The following is a 26,774-nucleotide window of genomic DNA, read 5'->3' as shown; positions in this document are numbered from 1 at the left end:
AAAATTCTGCTGATTCAAACCTGCCACTTCCATCCTCCAAAGTCACCGGTGGCAGATCTAGGGTGTTAGGAAAGAGGCTGGAGTTTGCCTCAGTACGTACTTTCAGCAAATTATGACAAATGTCTAGGCTATCTTGTCCACTTTGCGCAATCTTGAACGCCGAGCCTATGACCTTATCTCCATTCCCCACCGCGTGGGTGGAGGCTAACTGTTACAGACATCACGAAGTATTCGTGCCGGGCCGTTCTTCACGATTGGATCGAATGCATTCGATCCAGTGTTGTCTATTACACCCCATCATGGCCTATAGTCGAACGATTACTTCTATCATTAAAGCGTAATGCAGCAGTTATAAAACAACAATTGACCAAGCTAGTATTCAACGCAAACTAATACAAGTATCAAGCAGATAATGTCTTCGTCGAGACTCTCTATTCAGAGCAATGCCAATATGTGACACGATCACTCATGATGTGCCTTTCTACACAGCACGAGCTCCTGGCATTTTGCTATGGGATGGTCTCCAAACTAAGGCCCAGGAACAAGAGCTTTGCGGTTCCATGTGCCCGGATCTGGACGTAATGGCGTCAGTATATAGGACATTGCAACTCATAGTGAGAGGTTTCCATGACTTACATTCGTAACTCCAGTGCCAAAGTCGTCCATCGGTATCTTCAGCAACAAGCTCTAGCTGATGATTCGATCCATGCATCAACGACCAGACGTGCTTGATGTCAACCCCGAACTCAAATACCAATTCCCATTTGCCGCATCCGCCATCCACTGGGGGGTCGGTGTCAATATCCGTGTTGATTCTCTGCCAATGCTGCACGCGGCCATTCTTGGCGACGGCAAGCTGGAATCCACCAGGGGTCTTCTCGTCAGTAGTCCGCCAATAGTCTTGGACCATGACCGGCGGGGTGTCGCCAATATCTTCGCCAAAGATCTCTGATGGTGTCCAAGGCGCCTGTTCATCAGTACCAGACCGCCAGAACATTTGCAGCTTCCCATCGTCGCGAACTGCCACCACGTACAAGTTGCCCATGCTCGTACGGCTTTTGTAATCGTGACCAACGTTCGACGCCACCAAGGCTGGCCCGGACTGCTTGATACCGGTGGCAACGTCTCGGACGTACATAAAGTCAGCCGTCAGTACGTCTCTTTTGAACTGAGGTTGGTTGCGTTAGACGTGTTCCTCATCGGAAAAGTATAGAGCATAGAACAGAACAGGGGAGCACCTACTTCGACAAGTCCACCGTCGGTTCTTCTCACCACCAAAGAGAAGCTCGAATCGTCCTTCTGGACGTATCCTGGATATCCTCCGATATTCCAAAAAGCCCATTGATCCGTATCGTACCATTGAAACGCACTCTGACTGTAGTACCAGTGCTTTAGCGTACCGAAGGTAGTTAGATATAATACCTCAAAGTCTCGATTGAAAGACGAGGTGAGAATAATGGGTTGGCCAACCACCATTTGATCAGATCCGTCAGGGCGCATCACCCTCTGACTTTGGTACCATGTGTTGGGATATACATCCTCCCTGACGATCTGACTGAATCCGCCCCCTGGATTGGCTCGTACGAGCTCGAAGTTCTTGTGCTTGCTTCCGAATCCGCCTTGAATCATGAGCCCGCTCTGATGAGACTTCCTATCCCAGGGGTCAGGGTCAACATTGGTTATCCCGTACTTGATGAAGCCCTCAATTTCCGCTTCACCATAGCCGATGAGGTAATATCCTTGGTCTCCAGAGTAGGTTCCCCACTGGTTCTTGATGATCCAGCACTTCTGATTGTCATCATAGCCAACAACCAGCACCGCATGAAGCCCACGGGTTGGTGATATGCCGTCATAACGATACACACCTTTGTCTGGGGTCCAGGAGTCGAAATCGGTAAAGATCCGAAAGGCAGCAGTGATGGGTCCGACTTCATCAATCCACTTCTTCTGATCTTCAATGGTATATAAAGGCTGCGATTCGGGTACCCTCAAACTCCTGCCCGCTCGATCGGCGCATGGGAAGTAGAGTCTGTCGTCGGCGTAGTAAGGGTCGCATGCAGCATCTGCAATACCATCACCATTATTGTGCGCCCAGGAAAGAGCTGTCTCCGGCCAGTTGCCGGTCTCGCAGTCACTGCCCATGCTGTCATGAAGATCTGCCTCGCTGCGCTTGCTCCACGGGCCATGCTGGATCCGTACCATTGTTTCCATCAACGCGGTAGCAGCAAATGCCCAGCACGAACCACAATAGCCCTGGTCCTGGACGCTGGTAATCCAATGGAATCCATAACGATCTCTCCAATCGACCACCGGCGGCGGGTCTCGTCTGGCAACTGATCTGGCGGATATCGTTGAGTCTAGAATAATAGAATCATTGGCTCCAGCTTCTCCAGCGATCAATGCGTATCCTGTAGGAGCTTGTGGCGGTGGTAGGGAGGTTGCCGTTGGCTGGACAGCGGAGGTCCACGCAACGGGCGAACTGAGAAAGGATGCTGGCGGTCTTGGCTGTGGTTCATCTGGGATTCCAAGGCCATGAGAAGCTCGCGAACTGGTAGGGGAAGCATCGGCTGTCTGGCCAGATGTCAAAGCAGGGATGTTGTCCTGGCTTTTGATCTCCAGACTTGCGGTAATGGTAACCGTGGGATCTGGTACAAAACTCCCTGTGAGAGTTATAGTGGGAACGAATCTCTCCCCTGACTGTGTGAATGGCGTGTCTCTAGTCGAATCTGATGTCGTTGCAGCTTCATCTCGAACCTTCAGAACAGTTAGTGGTACTCTTTGGGCTGAACATACTACATCATACTTACCAGAACCCGCGCGGACACTAGTCCGACGACGAGTAAGACTATTGACAGATATGGTGCGATCATTTTTGATTTATTTACTTGGTTAATCACAACTTTGAGAGGTAATGATCGACATTCTACGTGCGACAGCTTCAAGTTTATATAGTCCAGACGCTCAACGTGCCAACCTCTCGGCAGCTTGTGAGCTCTCACGGTTTGCATCCAAACCTTTACGACAGCCAAGCAAGCCAATGTAGAATTTCCAGGTCACTGTCACAGAACTTTCAGCCACAAGGAGAAGCTCTGGCCATAGGTACGGCTCCATGAGCTCGTTACGACGACTTGGCGACGCCATCTTCTGTCGCTGATCGGATGGCATTCGCAGCCTCCGAGGCTGTCTGGTGAGACATTCATGCCATCTCGTAGGGCTGAAGAAAGCCGAAAGTGACTCATCAATGGCCGGCCCCAGGGCTGAAAGAAAGCTGTGCTGCTAGAGCCTGGGGAGGCGTCCACTTAGAGTTCGTGAACCATGTCGGCAGTCTTGTCCAATAGCTATAATTCTTGGCAGCGAGGTAACGTTGTTGACCGGTACGAACCCAAAAAGTTATTGTGATATTTATAGGCTAAGAAGAAGCGTCTAGTAGGCAAGTTACGACGGAGCATTGTGGACGAGCTTACCATTACGCCTCTAACTCGTGGCTCGGCATGGGATAATCGTATTTCGTCGTGCGACAACCAACCACTGGTGATTCAGGTGGAATCCAGCTCTCGTGGAATGATACACGGCGCATAAACCAAGGTTTTTGGAACTCCATAAGGTGGCCTAGGTCCGGCTCACTGCACACGATCACATTGTATGTTCTGTAAGTGGCGGAGACAAGCGGATCGGAGCAGAAACGCTTCAGTCAAAGTCGAGTTTCCGAGAAACAGGATGGGTGTGATGATGGGCTGGCAGCCTCCAACATTGTGTGCATTACATTTGTGATGTACTTATCCCCGGTCAGGATAATGTCCAGGTTTTGCTGGCCGGCTAGGGATGCGTAGGGACGCGTAGCGCTGACTTGGGAGACTAGTAGCGCTAACTTGGTACCGACGCACAGGCTGCAGAAGCCTGGACCTTCAGCACACACCTAGCGCACACCGCCTTCCATTAGCGGGCCCTGGCGTTTACATCATCAACGCCAGAGCCAACCAACATGCACGCAAATAAAGCACGATGAGAAATCAGTCGGCCAAAGCCTCACTTGCGCAAACCCCGCCAGCTTGCCAAATATTCCCCTTCTAACACACCTCCGACGAAATATGCCCCCCCGGTGCGCAAATCCGCACTCAGCCGCTCGGCTCTTTGTGCAGCTCTCGGCTGCGTCGCGCCAGGGCTCTATCCTCGATGTGCTACTGCCTCCCCAGACCCGGTCATTCCGAGGTTCTGCGATGACGATAGCGACGTCGCCTACCACTCCACGTCACATACAGTCCAGGGTCGCACGCGTCCGGAACGCCCGGGCCATTGCGCCGAGGTCGTTCAGCACTACCGCTCTGCGCCAAAAGACTCTCGCCATACATAACCCCCAAGTCGACGAAGATGGAACAGAGATGGTGTTGGAAATCACGCCGCGCGCAGCAAACGTACGGCCCCCCTACGGTTTACTCTGATTAAGATCGAGATCCCCTGCTGACACTACTTTCAAGCGCCTCACCAAGATCATGACAAAGGACTCAAACCCGCACCTCGCTCTGCGCGTCCAAGTCGAGGCTGGCGGCTGCCACGGCTTTCAGTACCTGATGAGCTTGGTCACCCTTCCGTCTTCTGTCTCGGCCTCCAAGTCCACTACGCCCGTCCCTGGAAACCCGTCGTCGCCACCGGAAATTGCGATACCGAACCCACCCTCACCAGACGCCGAAGCCGAGTTGGCCCCGTCGACCACTTCCACCACGACGCCAGCGAAACCCGAGCTGAGAGACGACGACACCGTGTTCGCTTTTATAAAAGACGACGTATCGCCGGAAGACGATGGCGGGCGAGCACTTGCCACGGGCCCCAAGATCGTTCTTGATACGCCTAGTTTGGACTTGCTAAAGGGCTCCAAACTGGATTTCACGATGGAGCTTATTGGAAGCCAATTCAAGATCGTGGACAACCCTGCTGCATCGAGTAGCTGCGGGTGTGGAACGAGTTTCGATATCAAGTTATAATAGTATGAGAAGCACCGTCAGGAGCGTACAGCCAGTGAGGACGTTATCAAGGTCAGAGATCGGCGCCATGTCTTCTGATGCCTGCACTGTATGAAGTTTGTAAGCTATGGTATAAGCGCAAGCAAGATAACTAGTACTCTATTTTAAGTAGGTTACTTGGTGACTGAAGAAGTCAGTCAAGTTTTGGACCGGGCGGGTCCGAACCGCTGTATGCTTGACAAAATTGGAGATGAACCAATCTACAATCTCGCATACTTCCTGCCCTTCCCGACATCATCCCTACCTAGACGCAGTTGGAGTCAACCATACCTGTTCCTCGCGTGAGATCATTAGACTTTCTTGGTGCACTGGAGTCCATCTTGTCTCTGCTATAAGGTTCGCCGATGAGGTATTGGACCGGCCTCAGCGGTCTTAGCAAAGCACGATCCGAACCCCCAGACAGTGGGGCGGCCTACGGCACCGGTCCGGACCCGATCCGACATTGGAGATAATGACGACAAGTAGGCCCATGATGGGAGTCAACTGCATCATAATCATAGTAGTATCACTGACTGCCTTACTGTGACTGCATACCAAGTTCCGAACAGTAGATCACCAACATGGCTGTACCCGAGTTCCAGCTGCCTTCCGGCGCTAAATTACCCCAGGTAAGTTAACGTGTCCCCATTTAGTAAAGACGGGGACCGTTCGTCAGTGCTGACGAGGTTTCGAAACCTCAGCTCGCCTATGGAACCGGCACACTCTGGATTAAGGAGAATGAGGCCGACATTGATCGCCCAACTGTCGATGGCATCAAACTCGCGATCGAGCTTGGCTATCGCCATCTTGACGGCGCACAGTGTGAGATTTTACCACCTTTCTGGCCTCTTGGTGATGTGGACGTGTCGTGCGCTGTTACGTATACGTCAAATTGCTGATAAGTTGGAAATGACAGACTACAAGACAGAGGCAGAACTAGGCGTCGCGGTCAAGGAATCCGGAGTACCCAGGTCCGAGTTCTTCATCTCCACCAAGGCTATCTCGCCCGTTGACGTGGAGGGGTCGCTGAGGACGAGTCTACAGAAGCTGGGAATGGATTATGTCGACCTGTATGACGCCCATTCTTCATTTTATGCATCGAATGCTTATGAGACGGCAGATACTTGATCCACGAGCCCTTCTCCGCAGGGGGTAACGAGCAAGTGCTCCAGGATGCATGGAGAGGCATGGAGGGCTGCTTGGAGAAGGGGCTGGCGCGCAACATTGGCGTCTCCAACTTTCTGATCCCGCACCTGGATGCGGTGCTCAAGATTGCCAAGGTCAAACCCATGGTGAACCAGGTGGAGTTACACCCGTACCTCCAGCGCACCCAGCTCGTCGATTATCTCAAAGCCCAGGATATTGCCATAGAGGCGTACGCCCCGCTGGGCCCTCTGGTCAAGGCGCGCCCCGGGCCTATCGATGATGTGACTGCTAGGCTGGCGGAGAAGTACGCAGTCAGTGAGAGTGTGATCTTGCTGAGGTGGGTGATCCAGCTGGGCATTGTGGTCATCACAACAAGTGGGAGGAAGGAAAGGTTGCAGGAGTACCTGAAACAGGTTCCGAGCTTCCAGTTGACGGATGCGGAGGTCCAGGAGATCAGTGCAGAAGGGAAGAAGAAGAATTACAGAGCTTTCTTCGCCGACGCGTACGGAAAAGATTGCTTTGATTAGTCTCGCTGTCTTGGAGGCAAATATAAGGAGTATAAATCTGACTCATTCGGAAGTGGCATCGACCTGGACGGCTTCTATTGCCTGGAAGAGAAAGCTCAATATGGCCGCCCGAGAAACCTGGTATATATGTAATCGCAGGCACCCACATTTCGACAAATCTATCCGTTCATTCAGTGCCTCAAATCAAGATGTAAATATCTACGAAGTGCTGTTTGCAGTAGATCTTGCAGCCCGATGCCCTGCACATTCATTCTTGGTTCATGATAACAATCTTGATTTCCTTGCGAGCATGCTGCGCTTCAAAGGCCTCTGAGCATCTAGTCAACGGATATGTTGATGTAATAAGAGGCTTCAGGTCCACCTTCTTTCTGCTCAGTAAGTCAATCGCATCCGCAAAACAGCCAGGAGTATACCTGACAATGCCTATGCAGTGGTTAGCGGTTTGAGCGGACCGTTGGACGAATGCTTCTCCGATTCTCCAACAAATCTTACCTTTGATACTGAGCTCTTTCGCAGTCAACAGGAACAGTGGGACCGATGTAAGCGGCTTGCCCAGTCCTGCCTGGATACCTGACAACCTATTAGCACAATGCATATTCAGTGGGCCATAGTATATCCTGTCACAACAACGTACATGTACCACCATTTTTGAGCATGCATATAGCCATCTGTGAGCAGATCTCGGCTCCGCTGGCCTCTACGGCGATGTCGAACCCACTGCCAATATCGTGCTGCTTGACTATCTGGTTTGCGTAGTCCTGGGCAAAGGCAAGCGATTCGATGCCTTGCCCCTTTTGAGGGGGTACGACACCGGTATCGGCACCATATTTTACTGCGAAGTCGACTCGCGATTGTTCGATATCAAATACAATGACCTTTCGGACACCATAGGCTTTGGCGACTGCAAGTATAAGAAGGCCTAGAGGACCGCAGCCGCTACATCATGTCAGTGAATTCCAGAATGAAAGTCACAGCAACAGTAGCTTCTTACAAGATAGCCATAGTTTGGTGCGCGTTCAAGCTCGCTCGCCGTCCGAGCTGGACGGCAATGGCAAGTGGTTGAATAGAGCCGGCCTCTTCCCAGGACACATTCTCCGGTATGGGAACTGTCATCGATGACTTGACAGTAACATATTGGCTTAATGTGCCGTCGGTTGGATCCAATCCACAGTACTTTAGATTCGCACAAATATTAGGATTCCCCCGAACACAGAACTCGCAAGTCATGCACGCGAAGCCAGGTTCTACTGCCACGCGCTGGCCTACGGTCCGGTCCTTGACAGCGGGGCCGACCTTCTCAATTATACCCGAGGACTCGTGTCCAAGGACGAGCTGCTTGGATACCGAGGCGCTCTCCCAGTTGTGGCAGTCCGAGCCGCAGATGCCGGTTGAGATCACTTTGACGAGGACATCGTTCTCGCCGACAGGTTCAATCGGTCTTTGCTGAACCTCGACCTGTCTCGGTCCTACCCACACACAAGCCCGGTTTGATTCCGCCATTTCTGTGTGGGAGGAAAATGAACCAATGCTGGTTCGATGGCTAGTCCTAGCAAAACTGAAATTTACCAAATTATTCCACTGAGAGAGAACGTTTCAGTGCTCTAGATTGGGCTAAAGTACAGACGCTCCAATTCGTTATGCCAGCTTACTACCCCACAAAACGGACCACGGGCAGACACTCGTCCTGTCTATACTTCGGTAGTCATGTTCCTACTGTGGGGTCGGTGGAGGACTGAAGGACCATGCGGATGAGGTACGAACCCTGCTTGCGTTGTATCGGAACCACACCTCCTACTGATAAGATTGTCCTGGCTCACTCAGCACCCCAGGCGAAATGGATGGCTTTTATTGGTATTCATCATACGATGCAGTTGATTTGAAGACTGCAATATCAACCTTGGGTTGTATGATGATTATGTCACGGATCAGCATTGCCCAGTAAGTTGCTTCCAAGCTTGTCGGAGTGCAACTGCTTCTTTGACTTGTCCTTATTCTTGCTCATTGCTATTTACTCGCATTGATCGAACAATATACGATGTTACCGAAAGAGCCGACTGGATCAGCAACCTCGCCGACCGATGCCGGGGTGGAGACATGGGATCCGAAAGAGGAGACTGCCTTGGTACGAAAGATTGACTTGCGAATCTTCCCGGTCATGGTTGTGCTATTCATTCTCAATTTCATTGACCGGAACAATTTCGCCAATGCTCGACTGAAAGGACTTGAAGAAGACCTCCACCTTACCGATGTACAATACCAGACTTGTATCTCAATCCTTCTGGTCGGGTATGTGGCTATGCAGGTACCTTCAAACATGATCCTGAGTAAATTATCGCGGCCGAGCTGGTACCTTTGCGCAAGTGTGGTAGTCTGGGGCATTATCTCAGCTGCGACCGGTGCTGTCCATAACGCCACTGGAGCGATTCTTTGCCGGTTCTTCCTGGGCTGTGTTGAGGCGTCTCTCTTCCCTGGAAGCATTTACCTTCTATCGCGATGGTACACTAGAAGAGAGATGCAAGTACGAGTAACTCTACTGAATATGGGGAATCTCGCAGCCCAAGCATTCGGAGGTCTCATCGCCGCGGGCATTCTTTCCGATATGGAAGGCAAGTCGGGTCTTCGTGCTTGGAGGTGGCTGTTCATCATCGAGGGCGTGAAAACTATAGCGTGTGGTGCCGGCGCTGTCTTCATCTTGCCAGACTATCCCGCAGGGACCAGCTGGCTCTCGAACCATGAGAAAGAGATAGCTGTCAAGCGGTTGACCCTTGACGCTGGTGTTGCTGAGGCAGTAGAGAATGAAAGCGCTCTTCACGGTTTGAAGTTGGCTGTCATGGATCCCAAGGTCTGGCTTCTTGGTATTACCTATCACGCAACTATCATGGCGCTCAGCGTGAGTGTACATCTCAACAATACCCGTGCTCTGGCTAATTCAGAAGCAGTTTAGTTATTTCTTCCCAACAATCACGCAGGCTCTAGGATATGACACCACAAAGACTTTGCTTCTCACCGCACCGCCTTGGATATGGGCAATGGTTTTCTCGTTGCCTAATGCTTGGCATGCAGATAAGACTGGGGAACGGTTTTGGCATTATACGACACCGGCAGTGATCTGCGTTGTTGGGTATATTATATCTATGACCACAACAGCGACGGCTCCGCGATATTTTGCCATGTTTATGATGACAAGTGAGTCTAGACTCGCTTTCTGATTCCTAATAACAATTACTGATAATCCTCAGCTGGCTACGCCTGCGGCTTCGTAATGCTTGCTTGGATCTCTAATACTATCGTTCGACCGGCAGCGAAGAAAGCCGCTGCCATTGGTATAGTCAATGCAATGGGTAACATTGGAAGTATTCCTGGTTCCTACATCTGGCCATCCAAATACGGGCCCTACTATGTGAAGAGCTTTGGTGCTGAGTTAGCAATTTTCACCTTTGCGGTGGGTTGCGCCTTCCTTCTGCGCACGTATTTGAAATCCCTTAATAAGAAATTGGATGCTGAAGATAAGGTACCCTTCGAAGTCACGAATGGAACTGTGGAGCAGACTGCTGCACTGGCTGGCAAGATGCCACAGCATATCCTCGAGGATACCAAGCACTTTAGGTATCTCTACTAACAACATATGTAGAAGAAGGGTTAGTAACGAACTGTTCGGCTTCAGTTAGAATAGAGGGGTTTGGCGAGGCGTATCTAGGAACTGATAATTTCGAAACGGCAATAAATCCATTGCCACAGACTGCGCCTCCTTCCTTGACTGAATAACTCCCCACTACAGACACTGTGGCAGACTTCAATTATAGCCCTGTTGAGTTTCGATCCCAGCATTTTCTGACTTTGGCTCAGCCTCGTTTTTGCTCTGTATCAAAGCCTTCAATGTAGACATTTCATTTGACATCCATGCGGTCAAGGCAACAATGTCAGCGCCACAATTAACGAAATGAAAACCTTGTTCATATCGTTTTGCGGCTGAATAGTTGAAATCAAGTCAGTAATTATATACAAAACGAAAGGCAACATAATTATTCGGGACAAAACAAATAGCATACCCGCTTCAGCATTCAAAGCAAAGTGTCCGGCATATTTTCCAGCATCAAGCGTCGCCTTGAGGATTCGCTTTGAAGCTTCTTGGACTTCTGGTATCGAAGAGTGATCAAAGGCAACATAACCCATTGAGGAGGCCAGATCGTTCGGGCCGATGAAAAGCATATCTAAGGAATGAGTGTCAGCGGAAAAGGACACACGATACACGCAGGGTTTCCTATAGCTCGGGGAGTCATACCAATCCCGTCCACATTTGCGATTTCCTCCACATTCTCAACTGCTTTGCGTGATTCTATCTGAACACATATCATCACATTATCATTAGCACTCAACAAATATTCCCGTCCATTCTGGTTGAAGTTTGCGGATGCAAACATAGCACCCGCTCCCCGAATTCCCTTTGTCCACGTGTTTGAGGGATATTTGCACGCCCGGACTATCGCTTCCGCTTGCTCCTGTTCGCATATTCTTAGCTGCCTTGCTCGCACCCTAAGCTGGGAAGAAGTATGATCACGCACCTTTGTTTCGCACATGGGAACCATGATCGCATGCGCGCCGGCGTCCAACACCCGTTTCATCATCCACGGCTCGCTGCTCGGTATCCTGACAATTGGGGAGCACCCTGACGAGGCGATTGCCCCAACTTGCAGATACATGTCATTATCGTCGATATTGCCATGCTCACAGTCGATAAGAACCCACTGTCATTTCTGTCAAATTTCCCACACCACCGAGTGAGAAAGACAACTCACGTCTTGGCCCAACGGCCCAACTGTTCTAGCCAGTGTATAACCTGGGAATTCAAGCCACTGTCCTATACTGGGCCCATCACCTCGCTTCGCACGCTCCAAAGAGTCACGTAGTCTTGTCTTCCCGGACGCGTCCACAACAGGGGACGATATTTGATTCGACATGGTCAAGTTTCGTGGCTACGATACTGACAGGAAATAATCAAACCGATCCGAGCCTCGGAAAGTGGTACTGTGAAGGAGTATTGTGGAAGTAATCATTGCATGTCCCCGAATAAACATGAGATTACTTCGGTCGGAGCCCGGGCCGAAGGCGGACCACCTCCGCCTAGGTCAACCTGTGGATCCTGAGGGTGGGTTATCCTGGGCCAACGGCTCAATACCTCCGACACTCTGGCTCCTAAACACATTGCTTACTCATGCAAAAAATGTCTCACATTTGATAATTCCCCCTACCTAGAAACATGTATATGTGAGGCATGTAATGCGTACTCTGGCATCCAGTTTCATGTCGCCATTCCAACACAAACTTTATGAGAAAATCTCTCCGAACAACTAGTTCTACCTCCACGACCTTCGGCAGGATAATTACTCAATCGTGGTGACTGATATATGACTTGGCCCACACAATACAAGCACCCATCTTATAAAGAGACAATACCTTTAGGACTCTGTCTGCTTGTTTTCAGAGTATTTTAGAGTACAACTGGGTAAATACATTGCTATCGCGCGCACTATCAAACACGTTCTGGGTGGTCTGGGGAAGAAGATTGGTCGAATCATGGATATATTCTAAGTCTGCCTGAGCTAGAAGTAATCACTGGCCATCTGACCAGGTTTCTCACTTGGATCCTTGCACTGGTTAGCAGTGCATGTCCATCCTCCGAACATGACCGATGTAGGCAAATTGGTGAGAAACTTGCCCCGACTGGCAGCTTGCTGGGTATGGGGAAGTGGGGAACGCGGACCGGACTATCCACGATCAGCTATCTCAGCGAATGGCTTCCACTCCGATAAGCCTGGGCCGGTGCAAGTCTGTGAAGTTTCATTGTCATTCACATCCAGGTTCACTAGATTTCTTGCTTCTTCTCAATTAACTTTGCTTCGTGCTGGCCACCGTCTTCGATACGTCGAGCATCTTGTATCGCTTCGTCGTAAAGGCATCGGCATGATCTGGGGCCAAGGAATCCACCAAACTCATACTCTATGACTAGCCCCTGATGCTCCTACAGCACGGTCTGACAGACTTGAATGATCCGCCGGAGAACAGAGTTCGTGAAAATGATCGCAAAAACAAATTGCCCACCGAAGCAGATTGTCCGAACTGTTGTCTTCGACAACTACATGTGATGATCATCTAAATCCAACTCTAAGATGCTATCTGTGAATATCGAGGCAGGAACGACAGCGTGTCGACAAATCATCCGGAAATTATAGTTTCCCTGTGTTTCATAGGCCAGACACCCAACTCGTAGATGTGATGTATCTCTTGGAAAGGCGCTACCAATAGCTGACTCCTTCCGGCAGCAGTTGGAAGCGTTATGCAGGCAAGCTTGCCTGTGCAGCCCATGACCGAGGCATGCACTTGGGTAGTCTCATCCGTGACGCTCTCTCAGCCTTGGCTCAGTATCCAATTTCCAGCGTCACATATTCCGGATACCAAGATGAGGCGGCCGATTTCGAAGTGGCTCTGATGGATCATATATTGGTAAAATTGGGAGAGAGATCTACCCAGTTGGGATAAACGCCAGCTAAATGGCACTTATCTGTGCTTAAGTAGGTCTATTGCAAGACGAAATGTCAACTGCCATCGTGAACTGCTCATGGATAACTGGGAAAAGCCTTGGAGGAACTGTGCAGTAAAGATCATCAAGCATCGTACTCTAGGCAAACTTCAACTCGAATGGTAGGATTCAAATGGTAGCATTCTTGGTCTTCGCATGCGTAGGCAATGGCGGTGGTAAGATCCAGCAGCTATACTCACCGTACATCTTCGCCAGATTATCATGCCCGAAGGGCCGCTCGCTTCTGCTGACGAATACGTCGATCTACAAAGCCCTAAATGTATCATATTCTCGCTCGGCGAAGTCCACTTGGTGGTGTTTGATAGACCAATATGGTGCAATTGCCGGGTCACCCGCCGGCGAGACCATCAGTGACGCGGGGGACTGCGTGCAATTCCTGAAGTGTTCGGAGACGACTTGATTTAGTGTTGATCAGAATCGTGCTCTGATGGAGCAGGCGTTACGTGACTCGAGTCGTGAGCCACCTGCTAGTTAGTGGATCGCGGGGCAAAGGGGCCCCTGCCCCTTACAGAGTCGGAGACCACGGAGCCGCCATTCTTAGGGATCGAATTCCAGGGGTCGAAACTATTCTCCATTGAGACTGCGGTTGCTGAGCTGATGAATGCTTGGGGTCTATAGCGATGGAATGGAATCATGTTCATGGACAAATGACCTAGGAGTAAACCCGTAATTCCGCCGGGGCTCGTCATTTCCATGGCCCGACGATATAGTCAATGGCGGCCATCATGCAACCGTCAAGAGGCTCGGGAGTCGAATCGACGTCGCAACCAGAAGTGATTCAGCGCCGTAAGACCATAAATCCGTAATGCCGTAATGGTAATGGGTTTGCCTAGGAGGAAAACTGTCGGCAAAGGGCGACCGACTCAAGCACGCAAGTGACCATGAATAAGTCTTGGCTGACTCGTGCCTTGCGTCCATGGAGAAGTGCTGTTTTTTTTTGCCGCGACAGAGAGCACTCAAGGGTCTCGTTGGGACTCTGTGGCCGTAGTGACCCACTGGGCGCCCACTGCCGAGCGTCGGGAACCGCACCATCGGGTCGGATCTCACCCATCTCTGCTTATCGAGCTTCCCCACCTTTTCCATACTGCTGACCCCACGACGTACGATCCAAGACACGGAGTGAATGCAGATCTGGCCGTTATTTATATCTTCTGTGTGCAAGGCAAGAGAACACCAGGAGCCCGTTACGACTGACTGAGAACATTGTGACTCCCATAGTAGCTCGCGAGACCAAAGAAACTGGCCTATCACCGCGACCACAATCCTGAGATTTATACGACAGAAGGAGTGCAGAACAGAGTCTCTAGGTCGGCTTAAAGACGTGTGAGACGGGGTTTATCAGAGATCCACGAGGTCAAAACACCGGAAGCTTGCAGAAATGGCTCCTCCCCCCGCTCCTCCCCTTCCCTCGGCCAAGGTTGTTGGAATAGCATCCAATGCTTTTCTGCAGCCACCGCTGTCAAGAAGAGGCCATGGCCCTGGTATCGTTATAGTCGATGCCGGAGTCCCAAGCGCCGAGTCCTCGGACACGATAGATCCTTTACCGCAGAAGAAGTGGGCTGAGGAAGGCTATGCCGTCGCGAGGATCACGTACCAAAAGGATATTCAAGCCGAATGGGCCATCGATTCCGCACTCGAGAAGGCAGCTGATGCCCTTGCCAATCTGGAGTCTTGTGATACAAAAGACAAGTTCGCTCTCATTGGTCAGTCAGAGCCTTCATCCCAAGACTGGAGTTGGTAACTAATGGAGACCACAGTCTATGGCAACCCTTCAGAGTACCCGGCTGGTTTTGTTTCCAAGTTGCAAACTGCCTATAAGTCCTCATCCAGGATCGTGGCAGCTACCTCGTTCTCCACCGAGTGGGACTTATCTTTCAAGCCAGAACTTGTTCACATCGCGGGTAAGGGAGCAGACGTATCGCGGGAAAATACGACTATATACGCGTACCCCAATGTCGTGTCGGCTTCTTTTATTCTTCCGGGTGCCACTGATTTCCTGTACTCGGCAGCGTCCGTAGCTCACACCCGCGGTGTTACGTTCGTCAAGAAGCACCTAGGCGGACCCAACTTCGACCTGGAGAAGATCTGGGACGAGCACACGTACTATGAGTTCGAGAACAGATCGGTGGAGAACACCATGGCAACCATGGTCGACGAGCCCTACGTCAACCACATTCCTACCATAACTGGCGGCGTGGGTCGTGAGAGGTTGACGACCTTTTACCGCCACCATTTCATCTTCAGCAACCCGGAAGATACCGAGCTAGAGCTCGTGAGTCGAACCATTGGTGTGGACAGAATTGTGGATGAATTCGTATTCTGCATGACACACAATGCGAAGGTTGACTGGCTGTAAGTACTTCCGAAACGCATATACGGGTTGTTCGGGTTGAGCCATTTCGCTAACGTCATATTCCAGACTTCCTGGAGTTCCACCTACGGGAAAGAAGTTGCGTCTTCCCTTTACCTCTATTGTCAACATTCGAGGTGATCGCCTCTACCACGAGCATATTTCTTGGGATCAGACCACCGCCCTTATTCAGTGCGGCCTTCTGCCTGAGTACCTGCCATTCCCTTACCCGCTTGAGGATGGGAGGACACCGGCACCTGGAAAGAAGTTCGAGTACCGCGTTCCCGGTGCTGGCTGGGATGTACCGGCAAAGCTGAAGGACCAGGGCGCAGCACCGAGCAACGAGATGTTCGATTGGGAAGTGAGAGAAGTGGACGCATAAGTATCTTGATCTCTGATCTATCGACACTTTTATCTCGACCCTGCTTGGCGTGAAGAATTGGCCAGCAACCGGAGTCAGGAATGAAATCAGAGGCGATCATCTGTTCATGGAATACCTATAGTCATGTATATAATTAGCAGGACAAGGCTGAAAAAGCTTACAGGCCTAGTCTAGGTGTTTATACGATTGATCAGAATCATTAGTGGTCTGCAAGGTATGAGTGAAACGGAATATACCGGCTCATCTTGGTGCAACCAACTTCTCGTGCAAGCCCATACTGTCCGCTACGGCTTGTCCTCGGAGACCTTTAACTGACCGAAAGTTTAGGCTAAGTTCAGTCCCATAAGTCACTTAGCTCGCTGGTGTTTTAGTACCGGCGCTCTCTAGTCTCTCCGCGTAGCCCTCCGGCAGTCTACACGGCCACACCTTCATTGGGACGGAGCTCGGCTTTGACTTCTCCATCAGCAGATTGAAACCGCAACGGCCGAGAAATTCGAAGGCGATTTGCTGCGCATCTGGTTCAGCATGAATTGTATCTACAAGTACACTGAATCAGTCATCTATGCCTGATGTTCATCACGGTCGTTCTTCCAACAGCCGCCCTCACTTCCCCTTTGAGTTCATTCGGCCGTCGCTTATCTAGGGTATCAGTGGATGGATATGACACAGCAACGTTCCACCATATACTTCACACACTGGATAAGCAACCTAGCTCTGTGTTATAGGCCTTCCAAGGTTGGAATCGCCTCCCACTCTGGTATTGTGGACCCTCATCCAATGCGGCTGTAAATTCGGTCGTAGGGGTGTGGGAACCCTCTATTTGATTAATGTCCTCCACATGCACCAGTGCATTGCGGCTGCTACGGGAGCCCTGTGAAGAGGCGCTAAGGCGCTGGGGTTGGACCGGGATGGAGAGATGGCAGGGGCTTCAGTGTTCTCCCCACCAACCCTGTTGCGGTTTTGGCCCGAAAGCTGAAACGGATCCTCGCCCATTGGGTTCTTGGCCATATAAACGACACAACTCAACCGGCGTTGGCGTCCGATTGATAAAGGGGCGGTGCATTGGGAATGGACATGTTAATTTAGTAGGCAGCAAGTCAGTTTATGACATCGTTCAGAGAACGAACAATGATTGTGTTAAATATGGATAGGTTCCCAGCGTGCTTTGCGTACGAGGGACATCACTTTCAGGGCGCTCTTTTGGTCACGAGGTTCACTTCTTGTTTCGCTTCGAGGATTAGTTTCCTTTGGCCCTAGGCTGGTTCCGTTCATTATTTCAATATTTATTTTGAGTTGTTCGTGAAGTCAGGCATTAGGATGTGGTCTTCTCTTCTACTTCTTTGCGCTAGCGCAGTAACCGCTTATACAGTCACAACGGCTGATCAGTTCATGCTGAAGAACATTGACCCCATCGTATTCCCCCGCCAGTATGACAAGAGTCATATGCACTCCTTTTTTGGTTCTGATGCAGTGACCATCAATACCACGACTTCAGCAGAGCTCCAAGCCGGCTGCTCCACTGCTCAAAATCCCAACGACTACTCCATCTACTGTGCGTGACTCTGAGGGTGTCTACCTTAGGTAGCCAATTAACTAACGATTTCTCCGTAGGGGTTCCTACACTTGTTTATACTGGAGATAATGGCGTAAAGACGCCAGTCCCGCTGTTTCGATTTAGCGCTTACTATGTCTCGATTAACGCTGCTGAGGTTCCCATCCCACAGAACTTCAAGGCGGTCGCTGGCAATGCTGCTGCAAGCTCTCAGGCAGATGTGGAAGACCTTGCGGGAATCTCGTGGTTCTGCGAGGGAGATTCTGACCAACCTGAGAAGGACGCTGCCGCCTTCCCTTTGAAGACTTGCAGCACTCACCTGCAGACTCTCTTGCTGTTCCACGACTGCGTCAATGAGCAGACGCTTGAATCAGCCTATTCTGGAACACAGAATTGGAACTCGACATTCCGTCCAGCCAACCGGTGTCCAGAGGGTATGAAGAGGATGCCGCAGCTGCGCTTCTCGATCCGCTACGACCTGCGTAAAGCCTTGCCTGGTGGATGGGAGGGCGCCCCGCCTTTGGAGCTAGCATGCGGCTCATCGTACTGCACCCACGGCGACTTCATCAACGGCTGGCTTCCTGAGGCAGCTCAGAATATGTTGAAGGCAACGAGCAAGACCGAGTTCGCAGGAGTCGACGGCCCCGACGGCGCTTATGACGCTGGGTCTGTCTGCGGCTCCGCCAACGCGGTAGACGCCGATCCCGATAACGGTACTAGCGACTACGCTGAAAGCGTGGCGCTGCTCTCAAAGCGATCAATTGGCAGGCGGCGAAGCATTTCTGGAAGAAGTACCTAGGTTAAATGATTGGGCGATTAGACTCACAGGCTCGAATGCATTATATATTGGCAATTTTTATAAAAGTACCTGAGCTATTTCGAAAGGACATTTGACATTCGACTCCACGCTTATTGTTATGGGGCCATTCGTGCTTGGGCTCTCTCGCTGTAGTGCGATCGTCTTACTCATAGCCAACGGGCATGTTCAATAATTGATACCGGGTCGCAACATGAAAGCAGCACGACAACTGAGGCTGTACTGTCCATAGTTGTGAGATCCAATGTTTTTGCCCAGTACATCCTGTGTTGAGAAACGCTGAGGGGATAATAACGGCATCAGCCGGTGGTACCTGCGTCGCTTATCACACACTTGCCTTGAACAGGTCAGGCGCCATGCCCAGCGGTACAACGGGGCTTCTTTAGCGGATCATGTCAACAAATGACCACATGACGCATTGGAGGTGTCTCGGATGCGATTTATCGGACCAGCCACCCATTTCACAACCACACTTCTCTCATACACACCAGAGCCAACATGGTGGGATACGAAACATTACAGGTGGCGGGGAGCCTGGTGCTTCTCGCCGCCTCTCAGGCGTCTGCAGTCCAGAATCAGGTAGCCGGCCGGGCTGACCAGGTGCCGCTAGGTGTTGGCGCCGACGCCGGCATCAACCACCACAAGACGTCCAAGCCACTGGTCAGCACTGAGGCGCTCCAGCACAGCATCAAGAGTGACAACCTTCTTGCCCGCGCCAAGGATCTGTACAAGATTGCCAAGCTGGGAGAGGATGAATACAACCACCCGACTCGAGTTATCGGAAGTGAAGGTACATATGCGCCCAAGCTGTGATTAACTCACGCCACCCATAGCCAATGTCGAATCGGGACTGACAAGATTGCCAGGGCATCTGGGCACGCTCTCGTACATCTACTCCAGTCTTGCTGAACTGGGTGACTACTATACTCTGTCGAATCAGTCCTTCCCGGCCGTTACTGGTAGAGTGTCTGAATCGCGACTGGTGCTGGGAGATAAGGTGCCAGAATCGGCCTCGCCAATGTCTTTGACGCCCCCAACGAAGGACAAGCAGCCCGTTCATGGAGATCTCATATTCGTTCACAATAGTGGATGTAATGTCTCCGACTTTCCGACCGAGGTCGCTGGCAATATTGCCTTCATCCAAAGGGGCACTTGCCCCTTCGGAACCAAGTCCGAAAATGCCGGGAAAGCCGGTGCTGTGGCGGCTGTGATCTACAACAATGAGGAAGGACCGGTGCATGGCACCTTGTCAACCCCGACGCCGGATCATGTCGCCACCTTTGGGCTTTCTGACGAAGATGCCGCTCCTTTTCTCAAGGACCTGAAGAGCGGCAAGCGTGTTGATGCCATAGCCTACATGGATGCGGACGTGACCACAACCATCACCGACAATATCATTGCTCAAACGGTAAATGGCGACCCGGAGAACTGTGTCATGCTGGGCGGCCACAGCGACAGTGTAACCGAAGGGCCTGGCATCAACGATGATGGCTCCGGTAGCCTGACTGTGCTCGAGATCGCAACCCAGCTCACCAAGTTCGCTGTAAACAACTGCGTCCGCTTCGCGTGGTGGTCTGGCGAAGAAGAAGGACTTCTTGGGTCGGACTACTACGCAGCCGCCCTTTCGCCTGAAGAAAACCTCAAGATTCGACTCTTCATGGACTATGACATGCTTGCAAGTCCGAATTTCGCGTACCAGATCTACAATGCTACGAATGACGTGAATCCCGTCGGATCGCAGCAGCTCAGGGATCTGTATGTCGACTGGTACAGGTCTCAGGGCCTCAACTATACCTTCATTCCATTTGATGGTCGCAGTGACTATGATGGTTTCATCAGGGCTGGTATTCCTGCTGGTGGTATTGCCACCGGTGCCGAGGGCGTTAAGACCAAGGAGGAGCAAGAGAAATTTGGTGGCAAGGCAGGCGACTGGTTTGACCCCTGCTACCACCAACTCTGCGACGATGTTAGCAATCTCAATCTCACAGCATGGGAGGCGAATGCAAAGGTAAGTCCATAAGCCCTACCTCAACATACCAAGTGCTAATTTGTCGTAGCTCGTGGCCCACTCCGTCGCGACATATGCCGTTTCGTTCAAGGGATTTCCTGAGCGCAGTCCTTTAGCAAGCTCTGCTGTTTATGAGCAGACGACCAAGTACCGCGGGTCACGCCTTTTCATCTGAGTAAACCTCGCACGTTTAACGAGAGTGTTATTATCTTAATGCTAGATTTCTTGGCTGTCAACACCTCTGTGCAGCCTACAAGAGTTTTCCCGGCGGTCTCCGTACATCTCATAACACTCAACCCTCAAGAGTAGTGATAGATTAGAATAGGATAGCCTAAGACAGGTTCTATAGATCAGAGCCATTGCTTGTTTCCATAGTGAGAGACCCAAGAGCCTGCATCTCCGGCCTCGATGCTAGACCTCTCGAGTACAGACAACGTTAAGCGGACGGACTCTTCAGGAGTGATTGCGCCTTTGAAGTGAGGTGCATATCTTGCGAAGCCTTTCACCATTCCCTCCACGCTTTTCTGCTGCTCTGGTGTCACTGCCAAGTGGTTAGCTACGGCCGTCCCTAAGTTTTCGCACGCCGAATTTGGCCTGACTCACGTGAGCGGTTGTAGTTCCCGGTGTCAACGAAGCCTGGAGAAATAGTCATGAGGAGGATTCCCTGTTCCCGTAACACCGCACTGAGTTTTGCCACGGCCATGTTGAGCGCTGCTTTGCTGATGGCGTAGGTTGGGCTGACTTGCACGTCGTACTTGGCAACAAGATCAACATCAGCCATGCCTGTGCTGATTGCTATCGCTTTCTTCCCATTCCCTTTCAACACAAGGGGCATGAACAGATTAAACATGCTGATCGTGCCCAGAACGTTGATCTTGATACTTTCCATCAAGTCTTGCTCTAAGCTAACCGGATCTTTGGCACTGGCGCTTGAAGTCAGGATTTTGATTCCAAAACATTGAAAGCCTGATCTCACAGGTTGCTTAAATTATCGAAAGCAGATAAGTCGGATACTGCACCGTGGTTTGCGATAATGTAATCCAATTTTCCCCCGGTGACGCCGGAAACGTACTCGGATGCTTTCTGTGGTTGGATCATCAGCCACCAATACCCATCTGATGATCACAGGTGCTTAACTTGCCTTCAGAGCATCGTAGTCGGTGACATCCGCCTGCAAGATGTGAATATTCTTGCGGCTGAGCCCCTCAGCTTGATATTTCTTGTCTGCTGCTCCTTTGTCGCGAACGAGCCCGAATACGGTGTTGGCTGGATTAGCAGACAGCTGGCGTACGAACTCGAACTAGTAGTAGGTTAGCCGGGATGCATGATCTTGAAGATAGTGAGGCTTACACCAATGCCGCGGGCAACGCCTGAAATAACGTATGTAGACATAGCTGTAATGATGGGTATGCGGAGGATTTGGATAGGATTAGCAAATTATGTATGCTTCAGTTCACTCCTGATGTTTGAGACAGGTGCAGCTCTTAATCTGAATGAGGCATGTTTATTTGCGATATCTTGCTCTTTATATACCCATTTCTGCGGAAATCCAGGTGCCTGCTCTCTTCGCTACAGAATTTCGATTGATTTCTAATGCCATCAGCCCGATAGTCCAACTGACGCAACTCCACGCCGACGGAGCCTTTTCTTCTTCTTCGCATTAACGGCATCGTCAGAAGCTCCACAAGCAACGCTCGCGCAAAGTTGCTCACAGTCCGAAATGGGGATGGTCAAATATCTTTCTTATCCGCAATCGGCATAGCGTTGTATGTAGTCATTTCGTCAGCAACATGAACCAGGGCGCTCGCAAAAAGTTGACTGGCTTCCCAATCAGGCAATGGCGCGGTGGGTCAACTCGGTCTGAGATCCATCTCTGTTTAGTAAGCCATTCTGGAAGATGGGCGTCTTACCAACCGTATTTTACAGCGTCCTACACCGCACAGGGTATTGAAGTATCATTTTCTGCCTCAAAGGGGAAACTTGGTATCTTTTCGCGAGACGCAAACCCCCTGGTCTCACTTGGATTCTTCGGGAAGTACCTTCTCTTCCAGCGTCTCGTCTAGCACCGTTTGCCTTGCGTCGCGAATCAATATAAGCTAAGCGAAGATGGTCTCTGGCTCTTGCTGGGCTTGCAAAGGTGCGCACCCCAGAAATACTGCAAGTCTCCTCATCTCGTATTCATGGCTGGCTAATGCGAAGCTGAAATAGACCGTCGGGTTCGCTGCGACAGAAGGTATCCGCAGTGTGCACGGTGCTCCGATTCAGGTAGAGATTGCCGTTACGGCCTTCGCTTGTCCTGGCCCAAAGCAACAGACAAGAAGAGGGCTCTGAGAAGCCATCCCATACTACGTGCTCCAAAAACAGGGGCCAACATCCGGTTGATAAATGCCGGCTTTGCTGACATTCGTCTACACCACCACCTTTCTCACTCCTACGATGGGGCCGGTATGCCATAAGTCCAATTGAATCTCCATATTGTAGCTAGAGCTGATACGGTTTAGAAGATTATTATACATATCGTTCACTGCCCTCATCTGCGACCTTGTATCCCTCATTGGGGTGGAGACCTATCGATCTCAGCAAAAAAGATGCCTATCTGCTTGATTACTGTGCGTTGTTGCAGCACCCTTACCATTGCTTCAATTTAGTCGGCTGCATTTCTAATTCTTGTCACAAGTCAAATCGAAGGCTTCTCTTAGCTTGAGCGTTTTTGAACCGGATCGTAAACGTTTCCAAGGCCTCTTGCTCTGTATAGCCCTTTCGGACGGGTCCCCTTCGTCCCGAGCTCTTCTTCAATCCACACTTGCTTACTCTTGTTTACACCGATATGGCTCGCACCTTGAATCAACCAAACTGAAGATAGCTGCACTTCAGGGTCTCTGGTCATCGAGCGCCAACGGCCTTGATGCTCATGAAGCTGTACAACATGTAGCTGCTGGCATGGTTCTTTCTTCCTGTGAGGTAGGCACTGCCTCATAGTTCTAGGGCCGCTCAGGTTACTAATTGGAATCTAGATCCAAGAGTTTCGTGATACGTCCGTTCAGTGGCTTTGGTACATTTGTGGATCGAAGCACATAATGGATGCCACCAACTTACGAGAAAGATCCTCACCTGAACTGATCCAGGTCTTAGATTGGGTAGACTATCATGTAGCTGTTGGTCAGTTCAGCTTGAAACACTGGAGAAAGAGATTAGTGCCGCAAGCAAAGTTTCCTTCTACCCGGAACATAGACAAATCCGATAACCCAGCTGTCTGTAAGCTGAATCAGACGGTAAGGAGCGAATTTTCAATGCGTCATGCCCACACTGACTTTCAGTAGACTGCAAGCGTTGGTGAATGCTCTCATTCGATACTCAGGCTTCTTTTCGAAGTAATGAAGACAGTAAAACGACCCACCGATCCTTGTTACCATAGCAAAGAGTACGCACAACGCATTGAATCCCTCGAAACTCGCGTACGGAAAGTACAGCAACTTGTGGATACTAATGAAAGCCAAGACGATCCAACGTTAGTACCAGGCACTCAAATGGAAAAACTGTATCAGATTGCGACTTTGCTGTATCTCGAGCGAGCATCAAAGAACTTTTCCGGACAATCAGATACAACCAGAGTGCTAGCTGACACAGGCTTCTCCATACTGGCCGAGCAACTAGATTGTTATGCTGCCCTCCCGATCCTCATTATCGGTCTAGAGGCACGGACCGATCAGCAAAGAATAATTGTGCTCGACCTCATCGAAAAGTCCCTTGCCAAATTCCGCTCGCGAAGTTTGGAGGGCGTACAGAGGATGGTTCAAACTGCATGGATCCAGGACGACCTCGAAACAGACAAAGACCTGGATTATGTGACTAAAGTGGATACAATTGTCACCTCGAACAACATTATTCCGACATTCGCTTAGACCAACGCGGGCGGATTGATTGATATTTGAATCGACAACTATAAACCATACATTAGAAATCTATTCAAGATTAATATTAGTAATTAGATTACGACTAAGTATTCGAAAAGGGATTGAATAGCCTTCTGTTTGGGGGGTACATTCGCCAAAGGGTTCATTATCTGATACCTAAACCTCGATAATGCCCTTCGCTCCCCTCTAGCTCAGCTATTGTATCTATGTTCTGATCTGTTCCGTGAGGCACATCTACAGTACCGACCGATAGATATGATACGTGACGACTATCTCGGGCGTTTCGAGACCACTGCGCTGAGGCCGGAGGGCTAGGACTCCCAATTATAGAATCGGCTTCGTATACTACGGATGGCATTTGTTGTGCAGTTGCGCCACTCGTCATCGCCGGACTGGCGAACTTGTCTATAGTTCTTTTTAGCTATTGAAAAGCAATGTCGCATGTGAACGCTGTCTTACCATGATAAGGGCTGAAGAGTTCCTTGGGGGATTCAGGCCGCTCTGTCTGGGCAAGCGCCTGGTGTTCACGGTTCTTCCGCCGTCTCCTCCACAACAGCCAGATGAGCACGAAGACTGCAGCGATGAATACCAAGCCCCCAATCACGCCTCCTGCTATTGCCCCCGGAGAAGTCGACTGGACAGCGCTCAATTGATCAGTCGACGCGCTCACCGTGACCGTGACAAAGGTGGATCCAGTGAATGTGTGGGTATATGTGCTCTCCACAGTGCTTGTAGTTGTGCCCAGTGTTTTTGTTGTTTGTGACCTTTGCGTCGATGCGGTGGTACTGTCTTTCGAAGTTGTCGCAGTGGTCCCCTTAGTAGATTTGGTAGAGGAAGTACGACTGCTAGACGTCAGAAACGGCGCGGCTTTGCTTGAGTCGTCAGCCAGTCTCGCAGCTGTAAGGTCACTCTCAGGGCAACCGCCGTTGCATGGATTGCTCAGGCAACAGCCCAGGAAGGGTGGACTAGCATTGGCGCAGGTATACCATAGTCCTGAGCTAAAGCAGCTTTCAGGAGGTATGGAATTGTAACTGTCTGCGTCGAAGCTCGCAGCGTGAAGAGAGCCGCTATTACAAAGTCCCAAGCCACCAGAGCATGGATCTTCATCGCAGCAGCCGATAAACCGCCGGGCGCTGGCTTCACAGATGTAGAAAGTGCCGCCATTAGGGCAAGATAGGCCAAACTCTGAGATTGGGTCGTTCATTCTACCAGAGATGGCCCAAAAGCAATGTGCCTACATAGGTGAAGAATGAACAAGAAATGCCTCCATCCTGTCTGTCGGCCTGGTTGAGTTTGTTGGTCTCGGGTGTCGAGTACTGGGTTGCCAAGCTATTAGCCTGGGGATGTTGGCTGCAAGTTTTAGATAGGTGCAGGAAACAAGGGTCGTCACCCGTCACCGGACATCATGACGAAAAGTCGCCAATAAGTCAAATCACCTAAATTGAGCTTCGCAGTCCATTGACGATTCTCTTTTTCAGTTATTGTTGTAAAGTCACTGCTGTGAGTGGGCCGGACCCGAAGAGTCGGTACTGTCATTACGGTCCCGACCTGAGAGTATAGCTCATTTCGCAAGACTGTATTAATCCACATCTAGTTCGCTCATGAATTCAGAGCTTGCTAAATGGCTTACGAGTTACCTATACATAACATCACGACGCGGCTGTCTCCAGTCACCAACAATGCCACCGTTGGCACGAAGACAGGCGGTTTCCAATAAGAGCAAAGTGTAGCATGTATCAGTCTTCGTGGCTCAGTTGGTTAGAGCGTCAGTCTCATATGCTATTAATATGACTTGATTCAAGTTCAGGATATCTGAAGGTCGCCAGTTCGAGCCTGGCCGAGGACAAGCTTATTTTTTATGGACTTACTGGTCCATAGAGATTATTTTTTCTCCTTCCTTTCCGCAAGTGATTGTGCTGAGAAACCTGTCTGATTGGACAAATCATTTGAGGTGGGTGGAGTAGGGGGACTGTGGAGTCATTGAGCCGTTCGTTGTGCCCTAGCATCTTCACAGAACCTTCAAACGTTTCCAGGTTGGCGTGGCCCGTCGCTCCAGAAAACACTCGTGAGTCGGAGCAAAAAGGAGAACATTGCTGATTTATATACTCCGATGCGGGGAATCGAACCCCGGGCTTGACGGTTCAAGTTAATGAGAGCGTCAAATGTTAGCCACTACACCACATCGGAAGTTGTGTGTATCGTATTATGTAACAACGCCGGCCTATCCAGCACTATGCTGTCGCTAGCAAAGAAAACTCCACCTCCGCCTCAGAACACAACTCCACTTCATGGTTGGATGGTCTTTTTGGAATCTCATCAGCTGGCGGATGCTTGTGTTAGAGAATGTAGTCGCCAACAGACTTTACCTGAACCATATGGCTGTAATTGATTATCTCGGCCAACTGTCTTGGCTAATGTGTAGAACGCGCGACTGGACACGTAGTCAGTGGAGAAGAAATCAAAGGCTAATAGTATTATCTGTC

The 26,774-nt window shown here is 50.5% G+C and overlaps 12 protein-coding genes across 12 annotated transcripts; 7 read left to right on the top strand and 5 right to left on the bottom strand.

Moving 5' to 3' along the window:
- Positions 1-528: 528 nt before the first annotated feature.
- Positions 529-2,870, bottom strand: JN550_004478 (uncharacterized protein; the record flags this gene model as incomplete). Its single annotated transcript, XM_049315999.1, has 4 exons — positions 529-572; positions 637-1,168; positions 1,243-2,754; positions 2,808-2,870. The coding sequence occupies 4 exons, from the start codon at positions 2,868-2,870 to the stop codon at positions 529-531; spliced, it is 2,151 nt and encodes a 716-aa protein (XP_049173550.1).
- A 1,218-nt stretch (positions 2,871-4,088) lies between these two features.
- Positions 4,089-4,979, top strand: JN550_004477 (uncharacterized protein; the record flags this gene model as incomplete). Its single annotated transcript, XM_049315996.1, has 2 exons — positions 4,089-4,412; positions 4,476-4,979. 2 exons carry the CDS (start codon positions 4,089-4,091, stop codon positions 4,977-4,979), a joined length of 828 nt encoding a protein of 275 aa, XP_049173549.1.
- A 599-nt stretch (positions 4,980-5,578) lies between these two features.
- On the top strand, positions 5,579-6,670 carry JN550_004476 (uncharacterized protein; the record flags this gene model as incomplete). The annotated part of the gene is made up of 4 exons (XM_049315995.1): positions 5,579-5,626; positions 5,699-5,819; positions 5,914-6,067; positions 6,118-6,670. The coding sequence occupies 4 exons, from the start codon at positions 5,579-5,581 to the stop codon at positions 6,668-6,670; spliced, it is 876 nt and encodes a 291-aa protein (XP_049173548.1).
- A 247-nt stretch (positions 6,671-6,917) lies between these two features.
- JN550_004475 (uncharacterized protein) lies at positions 6,918-8,170 on the bottom strand (the record flags this gene model as incomplete). The annotated part of the gene is made up of 4 exons (XM_049315994.1): positions 6,918-7,093; positions 7,163-7,240; positions 7,305-7,606; positions 7,662-8,170. The coding sequence occupies 4 exons, from the start codon at positions 8,168-8,170 to the stop codon at positions 6,918-6,920; spliced, it is 1,065 nt and encodes a 354-aa protein (XP_049173547.1).
- A 535-nt stretch (positions 8,171-8,705) lies between these two features.
- Positions 8,706-10,289, top strand: JN550_004474 (uncharacterized protein; the record flags this gene model as incomplete). Its single annotated transcript, XM_049315993.1, has 3 exons — positions 8,706-9,560; positions 9,610-9,856; positions 9,910-10,289. The coding sequence occupies 3 exons, from the start codon at positions 8,706-8,708 to the stop codon at positions 10,287-10,289; spliced, it is 1,482 nt and encodes a 493-aa protein (XP_049173546.1).
- A 174-nt stretch (positions 10,290-10,463) lies between these two features.
- Positions 10,464-11,628, bottom strand: JN550_004473 (uncharacterized protein; the record flags this gene model as incomplete). The annotated part of the gene is made up of 5 exons (XM_049315992.1): positions 10,464-10,639; positions 10,720-10,881; positions 10,953-11,169; positions 11,233-11,415; positions 11,467-11,628. 5 exons carry the CDS (start codon positions 11,626-11,628, stop codon positions 10,464-10,466), a joined length of 900 nt encoding a protein of 299 aa, XP_049173545.1.
- A 3,018-nt stretch (positions 11,629-14,646) lies between these two features.
- JN550_004472 (uncharacterized protein) lies at positions 14,647-16,000 on the top strand (the record flags this gene model as incomplete). Its single annotated transcript, XM_049315991.1, has 3 exons — positions 14,647-14,971; positions 15,026-15,620; positions 15,688-16,000. The coding sequence occupies 3 exons, from the start codon at positions 14,647-14,649 to the stop codon at positions 15,998-16,000; spliced, it is 1,233 nt and encodes a 410-aa protein (XP_049173544.1).
- Positions 16,001-17,317: 1,317 nt separating this feature from the next.
- Positions 17,318-18,351, top strand: JN550_004471 (uncharacterized protein; the record flags this gene model as incomplete). Its single annotated transcript, XM_049315990.1, has 2 exons — positions 17,318-17,552; positions 17,612-18,351. The coding sequence occupies 2 exons, from the start codon at positions 17,318-17,320 to the stop codon at positions 18,349-18,351; spliced, it is 975 nt and encodes a 324-aa protein (XP_049173543.1).
- A 516-nt stretch (positions 18,352-18,867) lies between these two features.
- JN550_004470 (uncharacterized protein) lies at positions 18,868-20,552 on the top strand (the record flags this gene model as incomplete). The annotated part of the gene is made up of 3 exons (XM_049315989.1): positions 18,868-19,159; positions 19,236-20,377; positions 20,427-20,552. 3 exons carry the CDS (start codon positions 18,868-18,870, stop codon positions 20,550-20,552), a joined length of 1,560 nt encoding a protein of 519 aa, XP_049173542.1.
- Positions 20,553-20,727: 175 nt separating this feature from the next.
- On the bottom strand, positions 20,728-21,769 carry JN550_004469 (uncharacterized protein; the record flags this gene model as incomplete). The annotated part of the gene is made up of 5 exons (XM_049315988.1): positions 20,728-20,918; positions 20,981-21,300; positions 21,354-21,456; positions 21,515-21,677; positions 21,728-21,769. 5 exons carry the CDS (start codon positions 21,767-21,769, stop codon positions 20,728-20,730), a joined length of 819 nt encoding a protein of 272 aa, XP_049173541.1.
- Positions 21,770-23,904: 2,135 nt separating this feature from the next.
- On the top strand, positions 23,905-24,279 carry JN550_004468 (uncharacterized protein; the record flags this gene model as incomplete). Its single annotated transcript, XM_049315987.1, has 1 exon — positions 23,905-24,279. The coding sequence occupies one exon, from the start codon at positions 23,905-23,907 to the stop codon at positions 24,277-24,279; it is 375 nt and encodes a 124-aa protein (XP_049173540.1).
- A 52-nt stretch (positions 24,280-24,331) lies between these two features.
- Positions 24,332-25,495, bottom strand: JN550_004467 (uncharacterized protein; the record flags this gene model as incomplete). Its single annotated transcript, XM_049315985.1, has 3 exons — positions 24,332-24,339; positions 24,448-24,696; positions 24,751-25,495. The coding sequence occupies 3 exons, from the start codon at positions 25,493-25,495 to the stop codon at positions 24,332-24,334; spliced, it is 1,002 nt and encodes a 333-aa protein (XP_049173539.1).
- Positions 25,496-26,774: the final 1,279 nt, after the last annotated feature.

The sequence above is a fragment of the Neoarthrinium moseri genome (genome assembly GCF_022829205.1).
Source record: "Neoarthrinium moseri strain CBS 164.80 chromosome Unknown scaffold12_Wmoseri_CBS_16480, whole genome shotgun sequence".
NCBI classification, from domain to species: Eukaryota; Fungi; Ascomycota; class Sordariomycetes; order Amphisphaeriales; family Apiosporaceae; genus Neoarthrinium; species Neoarthrinium moseri.
Note: the sequence above shows the minus strand (reverse complement) of the source record. Positions and strands in the feature narration are given on the sequence as shown.